Genomic DNA, 19107 nt, shown 5'->3' on the forward strand with positions numbered 1-19107 from the left:
AAGATCAATTCTTTGAAAGACTGGAATTTTGGAATAAAAAAGAACTATTGAGCTGGGATGAATTTAAATTTATCAAACAGGATAATCCAATTATTCCAGTATTCTATATGCTGCCAAAAGTGCACAAGGACAGTGAGAACCCACCAGGGAGACCGATCATCTCTTCGTGTGGGAGCTTATTCGAAAACATTCTCCAGGTACATTGACTTTTACTTGAACCCTATTGTTAGAACTCTAACCTCCCATATCAGAGATTCTTCAGACTCTTTAAAACACCTATATGATGTGCATTGGGAGAGTAACAAGATATTATTGACTATAGATATAACCACGTTGTATACCAGCATAAGACACACGGATGGCCTTAGAGCCACTGAGTTTTTCCTGAAAACTAGACCTATGAGATTTGTACATCATAATTGTATGATTTTAGAAATGATGAATTGGTGCCTGACAAAGAATATTTTTATGTTTGGAACAGATTTGTACCAGCAGGAGCAAGGGACAGCCATGGGCACCTGCTTCGCCCCCAGTTATGCTAATTTACATCTAGGCTGGTGGGAGGAGCAGGTGCTCAGGAGCCCTGAGCTGGAACATTGGATGGCAAATGTACTGATTTGGGTCAGGTTTATTGACAACACAAAAGAATATATAGATTTGTTTGTTAATGACCTAAACAATAATCACTTAAATTTGAAATTTGTGGGTTACTGTAGTAGAACATCTATTAAGTTATTAGATGTCAAAGTAATTGTCCAAGAAGACAAGCTGGAGTCGACTATTTTCCGCAAACCAACAGCCGGAAATACACTCCTTCACGCGAGGAGTGCACACCCTGCCCCACTCATTCGAAGCATACCCTCGGAGAGTTCTTCAGGGCGAGGAGAACCTGTAGCAACCTTGTAGAATGTGAGAAAATAGAGATAACTGAACGCTTTATCCAGAGCGGGAACTCACAGACTATGATATAAATGGCATCTGATAAGGCTAGAAAATTAAATAGGGATAAAATACTATTCGAGCCGTCGAGAACTCAGATCAAAAAGAAGGAGCCGAAAAATGGCCCAGTTAGCCACAGATTCATTACAACATACAACACTAAACATAATGAAGTGAGAGCTATCCTAAAGAAGCATTGGTACCTAGTCAAAGAGGATCCGATATTAGGACCAGACAGAAAAAAACATCCTGAGATAACATACAGAAAGTGTAGGTCACTTGGTGATCATCTAGTTAGAAGTGATTATCAAGCAAAAACACGCACTCAGACATGGCTAACAGTGAAAGATGGTTTTAAAAAGTGTTTTAAATATAAAGCTTGCCAGCATGGAGAAAACATATCGGATTTTAGAACACCTTTTAATAGAACCATAATAAGAGGCCACCTGACATGCAAATCAAGCTATATAGTCAATATGCTAAAGTGCCCGTGTAAAAAGATTTATATAGGTAGCACCACCCTGCCGGCACACAAAAGGATCCTGCAACATAGACGAGCTATCATCAATAAAGACAGAAATTACCCTGTTGCCAGACACTTTGAAAATGCACACAATAGTGAACCCAATTTGATGAACTACAGCTGTATAGCTGAAGTCCCTAGAAAAAGAAGGGGAGGCAACAGAGAGAAAGAACTCCGAAGGCTGGAAACATTCTTTATACTAGAGCTGGATAGTAAGGAGCCGAATGGGCTAAATATTGATGAAGACCTGTTTACCTGCTTGTATTAAAAATTGAAAAGTGAAGCTGAACATTCAAAGGAACTGTTTTTTCTCTGAAGAGCAAGCCAAAGTCATCTATGGTTCTTGGGAAATGTGCGTTATAAACTTTAACAGAATATACTGCAGTAAGAAATATGGGCAAGTTATAGAGTGAGATATCAATAGTGGCTCAGGGGTCTATCTCCAGGTAGCCTTTCCTCATCTTAAGCAATATTTCCAAGAGTGGTCTTAACCACAAAATGAAGATATGACTAAACGGGATAGTTACCTCTAAATATCAATCGAGAAAATTATACCTTTAATCAAATGACAGTAGTATTTAAGGCCACCTTGACCAGCTGGAGAGAAAAAGGCTGAACAGGTAAAAAGTGACATAGCAAAACCAGAGTGAAAGCTGCAACAGCAACAATCCAAAACGCACAGAATGTTAGACGTATGCAGTGATGTCTGTTATGCTGGAAGAGTGACAGGTGGAAAGCCTGGCGAATCTGTGAAGTTTAAAGAATCAGATGATTCTGGAATGGCCAGACACTGATGAAGGCATATTATTGAAGCTTTTCTTTAACAAGGGGCAACCTCCGAGACTGAGGGTTATCGCCTGAAATACGGATACTATGAGAAGAAGTGAATGCAGGAACAGAGAAATAACTTTCAGCTAGGTGGGCTTAAGCTACTATCATCTCTACACAGCTGGTCTGGGAGTATGGTTTGATTACTGGACCCCTCTTTTTAGCCAGGTTTAAGAGGTAATTAATTTTATTGAGAAACTGAAGAACTGTGATTTGAGGGAATATAAGTGGGATACCCCTGAAGGGCTTGACAAGTTTTTCTTGATGTTATCGATACTTCAGCAAAGATTTGGCTCCCATGATCCTAGAGTTTGTCAGGCTGAACAGGGAGTACTAACTATTGTAGTGACCTGTTAGATAAGCAGGATATAATAATTGATATGTAGAAAGATAATTTTTTGGCAAAGCGAAGTCAACTGCTCTCTCCCTCACTGCTCGCGATATAGGGAAGCTTGACTTTTAAACATTTATTGTTTTAGTTTCTGGTGCACGCTGTATGATAAGTTATGCAACAACCCCTTTGCTTTTTCTAAAGAGTAAACCGCTATTTGTGTTGTAGAGGCTATCCCATTAAATGATAACTAAAAATAAAACAAAGCTAAAAAATGCTATATGCAGGACTAGGCCAGTAAATAAGAATCCAATGCTACTATACAAGACCAGCCAGAAACAATGGGCAGGTTTTATTAGTTGCAAAGCAGAGATAAAAACCAGGCAACACGGAAATTATTAGGGCAGCTAACCAGGCTCAACACAACAAGAAACAAGCATTGGCAAAGCCAATCGGTCTCGCTATTGGGATCTTATATGTATTTAGCTATGCAGCACATTAGCGGAGGAGGAGCGCGACACTCAGCATTTTAGCTGATGTCTGCAGAGGGCTTCTGCTGCCTCAAAAAGTGCCTTCCTTATTGATACACACTTACCCTGACGTCTAGTGCAAAAGTGATTCAGCACCCACGCTAACGTGCTGCACAGCTAAATACATATAAGATCCTAATGGCGAGACCGATTGGCATTGCCAATGCTTGTATCAACTTGCTGGCCTCTCCACAGCTGCTCTAAACATACGTAGCGTTTGTCTTTTCACTCTATGTTAGAAAGTTGAACAATTCAAACACGCCCTTCTTAATGACGCATTGTGATTGCTCCGATAAAGCAGGCACTCCTATCCAATGGCGTAGAACTCCGCTGTCAACCTGAAGACAGCTTCTGATAGAAACACACGCGAGGAGAAGGCTGAAGAATGGTGAAAATAAAAAAAGGGCGGCAGAAGCATGTGTGAACGTGACGAAAACCCTAAGCTGCTATTGGTCAAGCTACCCTATACTCCGTTCGCCATGACGTCACGAGCAACAACTAGACGTGGCGTAGAGGCTAATGAACACCACGCGTGGTGTGTGCGCACGCGCAGTGGACCCTCGGACGAGCTTGGAGTGACACGACAGGTTGCGGCGCTGCGCGCGCACAGCTCCCTAGGGTTTGGGATCGCCCTGGTAACTGGCTTTGCGCTGCTTCTGACGGGTCTCGCGTGCAGTTTCGTGGCGGTTAGAAGGCGCTCTTCGGCCCGCTGGCTCGAGCAAGAGGCGGGATGGCATCTGCGACACCTGGGAAATGGGAGGTGGTGAAGAAAAACAAGAAGCCCGTAGCGGGCGGAGGCAAGAAGAGCACCGGCAGCGGAGCGAGGAAGGCTCTGGGGGAGGCAAACCTGCCACGCATACTAGTCCCTGTATGTGAGTATCCGGAGGAGCCACTATTAATACTTGCCCCCTCATGTGTTCATAATGTGAGAGACGTAGGGTTTCGAGGGAGCACGGCAATGGCGAGGAGATCGCCTTCAAAGGATGAAAGCCCACACCTCAGCTTTTGTAATAGGTGTGAGAAGAGAGGGTGAGGTCAAATAGAAGTGGCTGTGAGCCCCTCTTTATATATATATTTTTTGTAAGTTATTGTTAGTTAGGGAGAAATGCAGGCACCATCCCCTCACTCGGGGTTTGAGGACAGCCCAGGCGCCAACACAACACACTTTGGTTTGAAGACAGCCCCGTTAGTAAGTTTGTGGTTGAAAAGACCCTCTTCGTATGGGTGTTAATGAAGGGAGATTGTCTGTGAATGTATAAAGCCAGCATTACATAGGAAACACAGTCACTCAGGGTCAGTAGAAAGGCCCAGGCGCCAAAGTAAAAGTGGTCCGCATTAATACATTGGAAAGCTAAAAAGGTGCTCATGTTTGCAGATTGGGGGCACTTTTAACTTGTTAAATACTACACATTGTATACATAAGTGTGCGGCAATGTATGGAAGACTGTATGGATTTTATCTTGCTGCTGGCAATGTTTTGATTCAAATAAATCCATATTAACAAGTATAATGAAACTCACCTAGACATGCACACATAGACGCAGCGATGTAAGCAAAAAGGCACGCATGTTTTCGGGAAGGAATTTAGCGTTTTAATTGCGAGGTGGAATGACAAAGCGCTCACGTGCGACGCTCATCCTTGATGTATCGGCGTGCGGCCTGTAGTAAGGGAGGGGGAGGGAGTTGAAGCGTGAGCAAAACAGAGAGGCAGAGCGAGTCGCGCGCGCGGGAGAGCGAGAGGAAAGCCAGATGGCGCATCTGCTAGTAAGCGCGCGCCCGCGCTCGTAACCGCAAGCTCTAGGCCGGCCATGGTAGCATTTCCTGAGCCTACTTACTAAAAGTCTCGCCAGAGCAGCGCATGTGCTGGCTCAGGCAAGACCTAAAAAACACAAGCAAAATACAGTACATAGACAGCGAGCAGCGATAATAGCCTCTAATTCTGCAACCCATAAAATAAAGCATCATGCACCATAAAGAATGATTTATGGAGCTGTGTAGACATATGAAATAGAAAGAATTCTCCCAGATCTTCTGGAAGGGTATCCTAAAGGCAAACACACCTCTTAATGTCAAAGACATACCTAAAATCCTTTGACTTACAGCTTGAGACCACCACCCAAGACACCTTACAGGAAAGGCTAAAGGAAATTAAACCCATCAGATAAGTGGGTGAAGGTCCATTTATTATTTTCCATTTGAAACTGAGAACTCTAACCAGGATTTTTTTCTCATTTGCTAGCCGCAATTCCAAATAATCTCGAAATTATGACAAATTGGTATGTTTTGAGACCAAATCAGAGTGTTGACTGCTTTGACCAAGGTAGGACCTTTCACCTGCACCCACTGCTACTTCAACTGCCACTGCACACACACCAGCCCAACCACCAGTCCCACCCCGAACACACCATAGACACCACCTGAATAAAAACACTAACTCGCATGAACCCTTCTCAACACACGCTCAATATGAAAGCATTCCACTGAATTATGGGACCTCAACGCCACACTTGCACCCAACAGTCTTCCTCACTGAGACCTGGCTCAACCACACATCCGACCCAGACATTGCCACAGCGATACCCAAGGGATATAAAATAACTCACCAGGACCGCACCAACAAGCCAGCAGAAGGAACAACTATTATCCACAAAGAGACCAACCAGTGTACCACCACCACTGACAACACCACCTCCCCCCCCCCCCATAGAACATCTCAACTTCAAGCTCCACACGGACAAGACAACCACAGAAGCACCGTTGCATACCAACCCCCACGCCCATGCTCCAGCTTCTGCAAAACCACTGCAGACTTAATTGTGCCCCTAGCCTTAGACTCCAAGGACAGCATCTTTGTTGGCACCCTACATATCCACATCGACGACCCCAATGACAAAAACACCGCATAACTCCTCGACAGTATGAGCAGCCTCGGATTAAGCCAGATCGTCCATGGACCCTACACATCACCGCAGGACACACGCTTGACCCAATTTTCATCTCTAGCAACCGCATCAAAAACAGCCATGTCACAGAAGTCACATAGACTGATAACCCCATTGTCCACTTCAGCATCTCCAGCCCCGACACCAACACCCCCAAAATGACCAAAGCCCTAATCTCAGAGACGAGCTGGTCAAAAGCGCTCAACACCTCCAACCCTGCTATCGCCACCAACCTCGAACAGGGAGTGAAAAACATCAATGCCTGGATCACCAATGGCACACACAGCATCATCCCCATCAAAAGCAACATCCAGAGATAATCCTCTAAACAGGCCAGCTGGTACACCCAAGAACCCAGAACAGTGAAACGAGACAGCAAGCAGTTGGAGAGGAGATGGCGCACAAGCAAGGACACCTCCGGCAGGGCAGCCTTCCAAGACCTCCCTCAACCTCTACCTGCTGAGGGCAATGAAGAAGACAGCCATTGCAGCAAACATTGAAACCAGTGATAATAACTCCAAGGAACTTTTCAACATTGTTAAGGAATTCTCCAAGCCGGCTGCCAACTAAAACAGCACCACCCCCTCACAGGAGCTGTGCGACAAACTCACCCACTTCTTCCACGACAAGAACGTAGACATATACAGAAACTTCGAACCTCAACCACACACACGGACTTCGACAGATATGCCATGGCTGTAACCAACATGAAGCACACACTGACCACCTGAAACATCCTCTCCACCCTGGACACCACCTCCACCACGAAATCAATCCACTAGACAGCTCCCACAGACCCATGCCAGCACCACATCGTCAACCTCAGAAAATAAAGGATCAGCCACAAACTCACCACCCTACTCAACAACTTTATCACCACTGCAACCTTTCCCGATGCCTGGAAACACGTCAAAGTCAGACCATTGCTCAAAAAAACTCTCCATCGACCCAAAAGAACTTAAAAACTACCGGCCAATCTCCCTGCTCCCATTCCCAGCGAAGGTAATGGAAAAGAACATCAACAATCAACTCATGACACACCTGGAGCAGAACCAGCTCCTCAACGCCTCCTTGACCTTTCAGCAGCCTTCAATACCATATCCCACCAAACCCTGATCGAAAGACTTCACCACATCAGCATCCAAGGGGACGCACAAAGATGGGTCACCTCCTTCCTCACCGGAAGAACCCAGAGGATAAACCTCCCACCTTTCACATCTGGACCCAACGAGATTACCTGCGGTATCCCCCAGGGCTAACACCTCAGCCCCATTCTCTTCAATGAATATATGACCCTGCTGGCTAACAGGGTCAGATTCCAGAAACTCAACATAATTTCCTGAGCAGACGACACCCAACTCATCCTCTTACTCACCGACGACACCCCCACACCACCAGAACCAACTTCCATAGATGCATGACAAACGTCGCCGACTGGATGAAGAACAACTGCCTGTAGCTGAACACAGACAAGACGGAAATACTGATATTTGCCAACAGCAGCAACACATGGAATGACTCCTGGTGGCACACCTTTTACAGAGACTTCAGACCACACAGAACGCTGCAGCCAGACTCATCCTTGGCCTTCCCCGACAAACCCACATCATACCCTATCTCAGGAAACTGCACTTGCTCCCCGTACAGAAGAGAAGCCAATTCAATCTGCGGACCCCGCACACAACCAAGGATCCGCTTACATTAACCACCGCATGAACTTCCATCAACCATTGAGAAATCTACGCTTCGCCTTGCTTTCACTTGCCCATACTCCACTCCATCTACCGAAGCAGAAGTGGAGGACGCACCTTCTCCTACATCACAACAAAGACCTGGAACAGCCTCCCTACGCACCTCCGGACCATCACCTTACTGCCGGAATTTTGAATGGCCCTCAAGACCTAGCTGTTTGAATATGGCCTGCAAGCGTCTGGATACCCTATCAGGTGATTAGCTGCGCTTTATAAAACCTGACTGATTGAAAAAGAGAATGCTGCTAAGATAACATTGAGATTCCTGATAGACAATATGGGGTAGATTTATTATGTAGGTTAACAGGTAAACGAAAGGCAAACTGTTGGGGCATTATTGATTTAAGTTTCTTAATAGACTAGTAATAAATTAAGCAGATACATTAAGAAAAAGACGTGACCAAATACAATGCACACCATACTAAAAAATATACATTATAATCATTATTGAGGCCGAATTCATACTGGACAGCAGGATGCACAGATCTACATTCATAGACTTATTGCACATTCAGATGTACAATAAATTGTAGTTAAGTGAGCCAGCAAGTTTACTAATTGAGTTAACATTCTCCGCTGACCTTTAGCAATCTGTAGGTCACTAGTTCTAATCCCAGCAAGGCTGACTGAGCCTCCCACCCTTCTGAAGTGGGTAATTGTTTTTTTCCATCACTTACAGACTGTTTAACGCTCTCTTTAGCAAACAGGTTATTGTACTGATCATTAAGGAATGTACACTTTTGCTAAACAATGCCTTTTTTCCAAAGATTATGTTATCTGTCCCGTTCTTTCTACAAATTTCCAATTCACATTTAGCACTTTCAATAAGATTATTCAACAAAATTGGGGTAGCTTGTTCAGAAGGACCAATCTATTATTGATGAATATGCTCTACAGTGTATTAAAAAAACTGAATTATTTTTATTTAGTCAAATACATTTCTTGAAAACTACATATTAGTTTTGACAAAGACGTGTGTGCGCATGAATTGCAACTTCACACCACATAAATATGTAAATCAAATTTAACCCGTTAATTTTCAAGGGTGAAACCTACAAAAATACTTACAATTTGACATAAACACTTATTCTCATTCACAAGCTTTTCCAGGGACAGGTACTCGATTACATCTGCTTCTGCTAAAGCTCCTTCCCGGTCTTGTTTGTTTGCCAACCTAAACAAAACAAAGGCACCACAGATTACAGAAAGGAAAAAACATCAGTCAAACACTAACAAGCATGACAAAAAAACGACTTTAAAGCTCTAGACAACAGGTATTTGAAATGACAGAAAAATGTTTTTCAATAACAGTTCCCTTATGAAGGGCTTACAATTTCTGAATGCTACCTGCATGCTATATACAGAAATGCATATTTTTAGTGTTGAGGTTATATAGAGCTGGACCAACAAACTAAGCTTACAAAATATAATCTTGTTTGTAATGATTTTGGATCGTGTGCGATTAGATCACTAAGGCAGCTTTGGTCATCAAGGACGTCTCCAATCAAAGTAAAAACAAGCATTGGCAACGCTAATTGGTCTTACATTTGAGTTCTATTGCCTCTGCAAAAAACCTTTTGTTGTTTTATACAGCATCAGCATTAGATGTTATATATAGCATAAACAATATTAAAAAAAATAGATGCAATGATACAGCTGCTGGCAAGAGCAACATTCTGCAGGTCAGCGGATGCATGATGTGTGTGCATGCATCAATATGCGAAGAGCTTTTTTTTTTTTTTACTTTACCGATCCAAGACGGATTGTGAGAAAAAAAATCTGAAAATAAACTAACGCAAAAGTGCCTTTATTCACACACAGAATAACACACAGCACAGGTATGATTTGTGAGGGGAAGAAGCCCATGGCTTAGAGAGCAACACAGGGGACATGGGGTATTTTAAGGTTGGAGAAGCACATAAGGGAGAGAGCAAGAAAGAAAGCAAGGGGAAGCACACGACGGAGAGAGTAGAATGGATCACAGGGCAGGGGTATGGCGAGGGAAAAGCACATGAAGGAGAGAGCTGGAAAACATGCACTCATGAGTGCCTAACCGAAAAAAATCTAAAGAAAAAAAAGGGAGTTCCCAAGAAGTGATCAGTAGAAGGATACAAGTCAGACAAGGGAAGGGATGGTAAAGACGCTATGGTCCACCAGTCGAGGAACAAATGCAAGATGATAAGATAGGACAATTTAACTCACTGAATTAGAAGCAAACAAGGAAGAATGAGAATAAAATCAAACAATAGTAAGCAATGTATGGGCTGTAAGCCCACTAAGTTCACAATAGGGGTTTCGCACGGTGGGGACAAGTTGCACTGTCAGGTAGGCAAGACTCAAAAAGTAGCTCCCTAAATGAAAGCAGCGGAAGCATGCAAGTTAGCCAATCTAAAGGATGGTAAAGAGGATATTCTCTACGGAAAGGTCAAACACAAGAAGAGCACTAAAAGCCAACAAATTAGATGCAAGCAAACAAGAAAGTCAACCAATGGTAAGTACTGGATGGGTTCTGAGCCCAATGTAAGTTGTTGTTACTGTCCCATAAGAAGCTTTTGCCTAGAGACTTAAGCTGTTGGTAGGTGAAGCCTATAGCTAAAAGCTGTCTGGTAGGCAAGACCTAACAAGGTTTTGTAATGAGAAGATAATTTAAAAGAAGAGAAAGAGGACATTGAACAAAGGTGTAAAATAGCAGGGGGGGAGACGGAGGTAGGTAATGAATGGTATGAAAGTATGTTAGCAGAAAGGGAATGGAATGACAAGGAAGTGACGGGCAAAACAAATGAATCAGAAGGCTAAGACGGAGGAATAAGAGGCAAACAAAATTTAAGGAAGATGGATGAGATAGGAAATTAATGGAAGAACAAAAATGCCACACAAAAAACGTATTTACCTGCCGCTTTAAGCCCTATACAATTAACAACAGGAGACAGGGTGGGGTCAACATGGACAAGAAACTTTAACAAAATAAAAGCGCTATGATGCAGCCAGGGCTCAGCATGTCATATCGTTTTTTCCCTCTTATATTGGGTGGGTAGACTGACAATAGGGCGGTGGGAGAAGCAACCTGGACAAGGGGAGGGTGGTGTGGGAGGAAAGAAGCACACAAACCAGGGTTAGAGGGTATATATAAGACAGCTCCTGTCTTAATTCACAGTAAACAAATTAGTCACAGGATCTTCGCTGACTCAATAAGTGAACAAACATCTGGATACAGCTCCCACTCGTGCTCATCTGCACAACACCTACTCAAAATGTCAGCCTGCTACAGACTTCCCCAGATGCTGCTGAATTATCCTCTCATTGTGCCAAATCACCCTCTGCATCAAATGCTGGGTCTGTCTGGACAGGGGTATCAACATTGACAGACCTGCTTTGAGAACATAAAAAATGCTTGTAGTCAGACATGCCAATTGCAAATTTAAGAGAAAAGAGAACAATTCCCTCCACTATCAGAGTTATCATCCGTCCAACCTTAAGATCAACTTGCCCTATGGGCAATTCTTGCGTGTCCGGCGGAACTGCTCTAGGAGAGAGGACTTCGAATTACATGCTGAGGGGCTAGTCAACAAACAGAGAGAGGGGAAACCCTAGAAAATTGTTAAAACAGTCACTAAAAAGAGCATGGTTTACTCCGCGAGAGCACTTACTAACAAAAAAGACAAAAAGGCAAACAGATCGAATTGTATGTGTCCACGTTTGGACCGCACACACATCCCATTAAAAAGATTATCCGAAACAACTGGCACCTGATTTGCTTTGTTTAGGGCTCTAAACATTTCATGTTTCAAGGTAAATTTATATCCTGGGCACATACATTACACTTAAATCAGGCTATTTTACAAACAACGTCGATATTTGAGCTCATGAGTTAATGATCCATTTCGGATTTTACAGCAGCCAAAGTGAGTGCTTTAATCATTTGAGAACAACCAGTACCAGAATTCCCGGTGACTCTGTAACTTCCTGGGGAATCTCTGCCGGGTTAAAAGGAAGTGCCTTGCTTCACTCAAATGTATGCTGAATTGTAGCAGACATCGGGTGTGTGGAGAATGTTCTAAAACAATTTAATCCAGGTAAGCGGCATGAGGCACCTCCTTTATAAATAGGAAAGTACATTTAGGTCAAGTGTTTTAGTAACTTTTACCGTTTCTACTTTAGACTAAATTTAAAGAAGTGTGGAATCGGGATGGGCGTCGCCTGAGCAGCCTCATGGAGTGAAATTGATTCCCCTGGCAGGTAAACAGATTTAGAGTACTTATGTCGATTTTGAGAGGCTTTAGACATAAAAACACTTCACTAATGGAACATTATTTTCCAACAGTGAGGCACCAATTACTGACTACACTCAAACCGTCAGTACAACTTTGTAAAGTCTCTGTGGCAACTGGGATTTCTAACTAAAGGTAAAGGTCGCTCTTTACTAATCCCTATAGCTTGTGAACACCAGCGCATTGTATAAATACAGCCATATGTGCGCGCATCGTAATGTTTTGGTCATTACCTTGCCCCCTAGATTTTTCGTCACATCTCATGGCAAATTGAACCGTCAGGCACTTAGAAGAGGTTTCAACTATTCCTCTACACACAGGGCGGACGCACATCGCACCGCTTTTAAGGTACTCAATTAAATGCAGTATCTGTTGTAAATATTCTTTGGGTCGCAGTTTAGGAAACATAAAATATTCACTTATGGTTTTGCTGTTTTTTATAGATATCAACCTTGTCCAAGTCCTGAGGAGAATCCGTGAATTTTGTGGATTCGAAACGCGTTGGCTCTTGTGAGCCCGGGGATTTGTGTATATATTGTGCCTTAAGGAATGTAGTAATCATTTTTTTTTCTTGTGTAGGCAACATTGGTTTGAAGACATAACACCCGGTCTCTTGGCCTAGGCAGGACAATTAACGACGTCTAGTTAAGAATCGAACGTCTGCTTGGTGCCTTATGTAAAAACTATGACTGGTGTTGTACTTTCAATGTTAATGTTATTTCACACGATTGTCTAAGTTTCACTTGTCATTTTTGTCTTTGAATTTTTTCGTTTTTGAGTGGAATATAACAGTGTGAATAAATGTGTTTTTGAAAATGTGGTGTTCTGTAAATGGAAGGTTTCTTTTCTAAGACATGAAAAAATATTTATTTGCTTCGCTAATCTAAATAATTTAAAATAAGCTAAATAAAGCAATAAGAACCCTAGAATTGATGGTCTAGGGTATTCGCTTTAAAGTGTGCAAACTAGTCCTTCTGGGCACACTTTTCTCTTGTATTTACAGTGGTCCAGTCCAGGAGGTTTTAGGACCAGAGTCTTCTTTGTTCTCAAAATTGCAAATTTAAGACATCTATGGAGACGCTGCACATGTAGGCATAAGTGAGGGTCAGAGTACTGCAAGAAAAAACTGGAAAGCCGCCTGTAATATGAGAATATCTCTCACTTTGTGATCTCAAAAATATCCCTCTGAAAAGAGAGACCCCTCTCAATAGACGATCAGACATCAATGTGTCCAAAGTAGCTCCTATAAACGTAATTATTGTCAAGTGATTAGGGGGGATTTCTCTCACTTGATGGAAAGCCTGATGGGAATTCAGAAGCAAAATGGCATGTTATTGGTTTTCAATCAATGGTTCTGAGAGCAGCCAATTGTCCAGATAAGGTTTGGCATGAATGTCTCCTGTCCACAGATGATCCCCCACTACCACAAGGCACTGAAAACCCTCAGGTAAACTTCAGACTGAAAAGGAGCACTTTGAGTTGGAAACGTGAACCCCCTACCATGAATCAAAGGAACTTGCTGTGCTCTTCTCTTTTTTTTTTTTTTTTTTTTTAATTTTTTTTATTGTTGAAACTGAAGGTGTCAAGCAACATTAAAGTTAAGACAGACAGTATCACGTTACAAAAAACCAAAAACATCTCAAATACAGTGAATCAAGATCTTTGTACAGTAACAAAAACAATTAGAAGATGACCTGAATGAAAAGAGAGTCAAAAAAAGTTTTCCCAAATTTTTTCGAATTTTCTCCCCCCTCCAATCCTCGCTGCATAGTTACGCTCGCTAATCTTAACTCTTTGCATTTTACGCAGCCATTCATAGAAAGATGGACTCTGAGTAGATCGCCAATTCTGAAGAAGCAATGATCTTGCCACTGCCATGCAGATAAACAGGAGTTTAGTATGTGAAACAGAAATATTTAAATTCTGGTCCAAACCGTGCAGCATCAAATTGGAATTAAAAGATATCTGGATATGCAAAATAGAAGATAAAAAAGCAAAAATATCTCTCCAGAACTCTTTGATCATGCTACATTCAACTATGACGTGTGTCCAGTTAGCGGGGGCAAAATTTTGACAACGAAAACAGATCGGTGCGTAATTACTAAACATTTTGGCAATTACTGCCGGGGTATAGTAGAGGAGCCATTTCCCAAAAAATATCATTCTACGCCAATTGGCTCCCCGTAAAATGGAGAAATTATATTTATTAATAGTCCGCCACGTCGATACGGATAAAACCTGCTTTTCGTGTTCCCACCATTTTTGAACTGCTTTCGATTCTAAATCGTCTTGTTTAGTCTGAGCAAGATGACGTTTCCATTCACCAGGTTTCCTAATTAAAGTAGTATTAAACAGGAGATCGTTGTTAAAAGGGGAAATCTGAGTAAAGGAGGTAGGGGCAAACGACATTAAAAGTTTATAAATTAGATCATAAGACCCGGCTAACAAAAAGTTACCTGAAAGTAGTAGGCGCATCTCGGGCGGAGTTAACCACCTAGAGTGATGTAAAAAATCGCCTACTGTACTAAAGCCGGCTTTAGACCAATAGCCCATTAAATGCGGGCTTACCACCTGTCCTCTTGAGGAAAGTAAATTAATCAGTAAAGAGGAGGTATTAAAGAGAGAAATAGAGTATCGACTAATCAAAGCCTTGCGCTTCATAAAGAACCAAGCAATTATTTTATACCTAACCAATTTTGGAGATTTAGGTATTTGAAGAGGGGAAGATATTTGACTCTCTGAAAAAATTAAATCGAAAAAAAAACTAATATAATAATTTGGAGTCGGGGAAGGGACCTTGAGACGAGTTAAGTACTGAGCAAAATATGCGTAGTAATAGTCTCTAATGTTTGGAAGTGCCAGACCGCCATTATCTAAACCCTCGTAAAGGGTAGTCAACGCAATCCGGGGCTTTTTATATGACCACAAAAAACTTGAGAATAAGGATTCTATTTTAGAAAAGAAAGACCCAGGGAGAAAACACGGGATTGTTGAAAACAGAAAGTTGAGCAGTGGTAAAATGGACATTTTAATCAGGGCGACTCTGCCTAGTAATGATATAGGTAATTTATTCCAGCGAATTAACATCGAACGAACCCTTTGGAGGAGGGGAACAAAATTCAAACCGAAAAGATCTGTAACTGAAGAAGAAAAAAACACCCCCAGATATCTTTTAGGTTTATTATTTATGCAACCTCGTAGATCCGGATGTAATTCTGGAATGTGATTGCCACAAATCAATATTTCGGTCTTTTTTTTATTAATCCTATAGCCCCCAAAAGATTCATATTGCTCAAAAATCCGAAGTGTCTGAGCTTGAGACTGCAAATCGGATTTAATGAGCAACATGATGTCGTCAGCATAAAGTTTTATCTTAGACATAAATGGGATTGGAGGTGCAATCTCTGCGGACTTACGAATAGCTATTGCGAGGGGTTCGATAAAAAAGGCGAAAAGAATCGGTGATAAGGGGCACCCCTGACGAGTTCCACGGTTAACTGCAACAGATCCAACCAAATGTGAATTAATAATAATATTAGCTTTTGCGCCAGAATAAAGATTACGAATAAAATTGATAACGATGCCTGGAATATGAAAATGCTGCAAAATAACAAAGAGTGTCTCCCAAACCACCAAATCAAAAGCTTTTTCTGCGTCGAATAACAAAATAAGTGCAGGGATTCTCCGTGTCTCCAGGTAATCCAAAGCTTCTGCCAAATAGTGAGTATTAGTCATAAGCTGTCTACCGGTAATAAAGCCATTTTGGTCTGTATGGATCAAATCAGAAGAGATGCGATTAAATCGAATAGCCAATAATTTAGTAACGATCTTGTAGTCTGAATTTAAAAGGGTAATGGGACGATATGAATTAGGATCAGTAGCATCTTTCCCCTTCTTCAAGAAACTGACCACAGTCCCCTCGCGAAAAGAGTCAGGGATTGAAGCTCCAGACAACATAGAGTTGACCAAAAGTAACAACAGATTAGAAAAAGAAGAAAAAAAAACCTTAAAAAACTCCGCAGGAAGTCCATCCGGACCGGCAGCTTTCCCTGATGGAAGATTTTTTACCACCCCCTCTATCTCTTCCAAAGAAAATCCATCTGCCATGGTTAAATCTTCGGGGTGGGAAAGAGAAGGAATCTCAAACTGCCGTAAAAAAGAATTTAATTTGGACTGGTTAATGTTAAGCTGGTGTGAATATATATTTTGATAATGACGAAGCATTATCGCACCTATTGTATCGGGGTCTGTAGTGGATTGAAGTGAGACCGGACATTTTAACTCCCGAATTAAATTAGATGCTGCTTGTGCCTTGGCCTGCCAAGCCAAGAATCTCCCAGTGAAATTACTTTCTTCATATGTTTTTTGATATTGGGTACGAAAAAATGCCTCCCCCTGATCGTATAAAAAAGTAGTGTATTTTTGTTTAGCTTCCATTAATTGTTCTTTGACCAATCGTGAGGGGTTTTGTTGCCTCTGGACGCTAAGTGTCTGAATGCGAGAGTGCAATAGTTTGATTTGAGCCCTGGATGCCTTTAACATAGCTGCGTCTTTCCCTATAATGATTCCGCGAATAAAAGCCTTTAGGGCATCCCAAATAATACTTATGGGGGCAGTGCCCGTATTAAGAGTTATAAAGTCTTTAATCTTATTTTTTAATTCAGAGACCCATTTATCATCACTGAGATAAGCTCTATTGAAGACCCATCTTTTAGGGGATCTTCTAATGTCCCCAAAAACGAACTCCCGAATAAGCATAGCGTGATCAGAAAATACATTGAAGACCGTATTAGAAAAACCGAGTTTAAGATTACTTGAAGCCAAAAAAAAATCGATGCGGGATGAGGATTTAAATCTACCCGACCAGCAGGTATAATCTCGTTTAGAGGGATTATCAACCCGCCAGTGATCAGAAAGATCGAATAATTTAATATAATGTGAAATGGTTTGAAAGACTTTCGGTTTAAGTTGTTTAGATAATTGGGATGATGTATCCAAGTGCGGATCCATTAACAAGTTAAAATCCCCTCCAATCACGATATCACCTGAGACCATCAATAGAGATTGAAACAAGTCCTCATACAGACTAGCATCATCTGTTAACGGCCCGTAGCAACAAACAAAAATAAAAGGTCTCTGCCTAGCTTTGACTCTGCATAAGACCCAACACCAACGTCCGGCACCACCCTGTTGTGATTGAATAATGTCTGCACAAAGATTCTTATTTAAAAATATTGCCACCCCACGCTGAGATAAATCACATGATGAAAGGCACCGAAACGAGGCCCAGGATTTAAGCATAGAGAACCCATCTAGTTTAGAAGAGGGAATATGAGTCTCCTGTAACAAAATAACAGAGGGATTCTCAGCTTTTAACCAAACTTCCATAGCGCGTCTTTTCTTAATATTATTTAAACCATTAACATTCAAAGAAAGCAACTTCAAACTCTCCTTATTAGACATTAAGACCAAAATTAAATTGTCTATAAAGAATTATCTGCCCTTGGCCCCGTGAGTACAATGAATCCGTCTTAACAAATAGGAAAAATAAGTAATATAGACAGACAGACACAATCAGTTTCTTTTTAGTTTCAACCCAGCCACCCCCCACAACCCAAACACCCCCAACATTACAACCCTCCCAGCAACCTACGTGACCACCCTCGCCAACCTCACCATCCTCACCCCCCCTGAGCCCCCCCACCCTCCCCACCGATGGTCGAACTTCTCCTTCCCACGCATACCATCGGATCCTACCCCTTGCCATCAGGGTGACCTGTCGCACCCCCTGGGCCCCCTGAATTCCGTGGTCTTCCTTGCTCAACTGACCCCTCCCCACTCACACCCTCCATAAAAAAAAAAAAAAAAAAAGGAAAAGAAAAAAGAGAAAAACAGAGAACAAATGCGCCGTATAATGTTCCATATAATGTTCCATATAATGTTCCATATAGTTTCCTCTAATTTTTAACCTCAAGAAGAATTCGAGATTTCCCTGAGCAATTCCTGTGCTGCTGCAATATCGGATAGCATAAAGAATTTGCCTTTAACTAAAACTTTAAGCTTGGATTGTTGTGCTATTGTGGCTTGAGCTCCTTTAGCTTTAAATAGTTGAAGCATCTGGACAAACTCTTTTCTTCTGCGGGCTGCAGAAGCAGACATGTCTGAAAAAATACGGCACTTCACAGTTTCATTAACAAAAAATTGTCTTTGCTGAATTGCCGTAGAAAGAATCGTCTCCTTAATCCGTGTGTCAGAGAAATTTAATAAAATTGTCCGAGGGAGAGAAGAATTAGGAAAAGGTTGAGCAGGAACGCGATGCGCTCGCGTAATGGTCAAGTCACCCTCATAATTAGGAATCACTTTAGTTTTTAGAAAGGAGGTGACCCACTGCAACGTGCTGGGGCCTTCAAGGCCCTCGGGAACCCCCACTATACGAAGGTTGGAACGGCGATTATAATTCTCTAAATCGTCCAGTTTGGTTTCGAGTGTACGTGAAGCGAGGGAGAGCTGGTTCGTATCTTCTTTAACCTTAATCATTTGATCCTCCAAATTGGAAATGCGTGTTTCGGCTTCTTGGAGTCGAGGGGGGAATGTAGAAAAGAGTTCCTCCATTTTGTCCAAGCGCTGATGGATTGAGGCAAGCTCCGATTTCTGAAATCTCTTCAACTCGCGAACCTCATCGAGGATTAAATTTAGCATATCCTTGACTGACATCTGAACCTCCCCAACGGTCTCGGTGTCTAGATCTAACACAGGGCTGAGATGGCTCACAATAGAAACAGACTTCGGTGGGGAAATTAAAGATTTGTCAGTGATGGGCTCCCCTATACCTTGGGCTTCCAGAGTCAATCCGTCATCCGTAATTATTGGGGAGTGTAAAGGAGGCGTAGAGGATGCCGCAATGTTGGAGTTATGCAGAAAATTGGGAGGTTGATTAATTAAGGAAGAGCGGGCAGGAGTGATTTGACCAGGAACGGCGCTTTTCTTTTCGAAAA

The 19107-nt window shown here is 42.1% G+C and overlaps 1 protein-coding gene across 7 annotated transcripts in view; it reads right to left on the reverse strand.

Moving 5' to 3' along the window:
* The window catches only part of ARL13B (ARF like GTPase 13B), a 672441-nt gene that overhangs the window by 231687 nt on the left and 421647 nt on the right, over positions 1–19107 (reverse strand). For all 7 annotated transcript variants that reach the window (XM_085622339.1, XM_085622338.1, XM_085622344.1 and 4 more), the window contains one exon: positions 8913–9018. In XM_085622339.1, coding sequence (XP_085478465.1) covers positions 8913–9018 — 106 coding nt within the window. The remainder of the gene's footprint in view (positions 1–8912; positions 9019–19107) is intronic.

This window comes from Triturus cristatus, chromosome 8 (assembly GCF_964204655.1).
Source record: "Triturus cristatus chromosome 8, aTriCri1.1, whole genome shotgun sequence".
In the NCBI taxonomy this organism is placed as follows: Eukaryota; Metazoa; Chordata; class Amphibia; order Caudata; family Salamandridae; genus Triturus; species Triturus cristatus.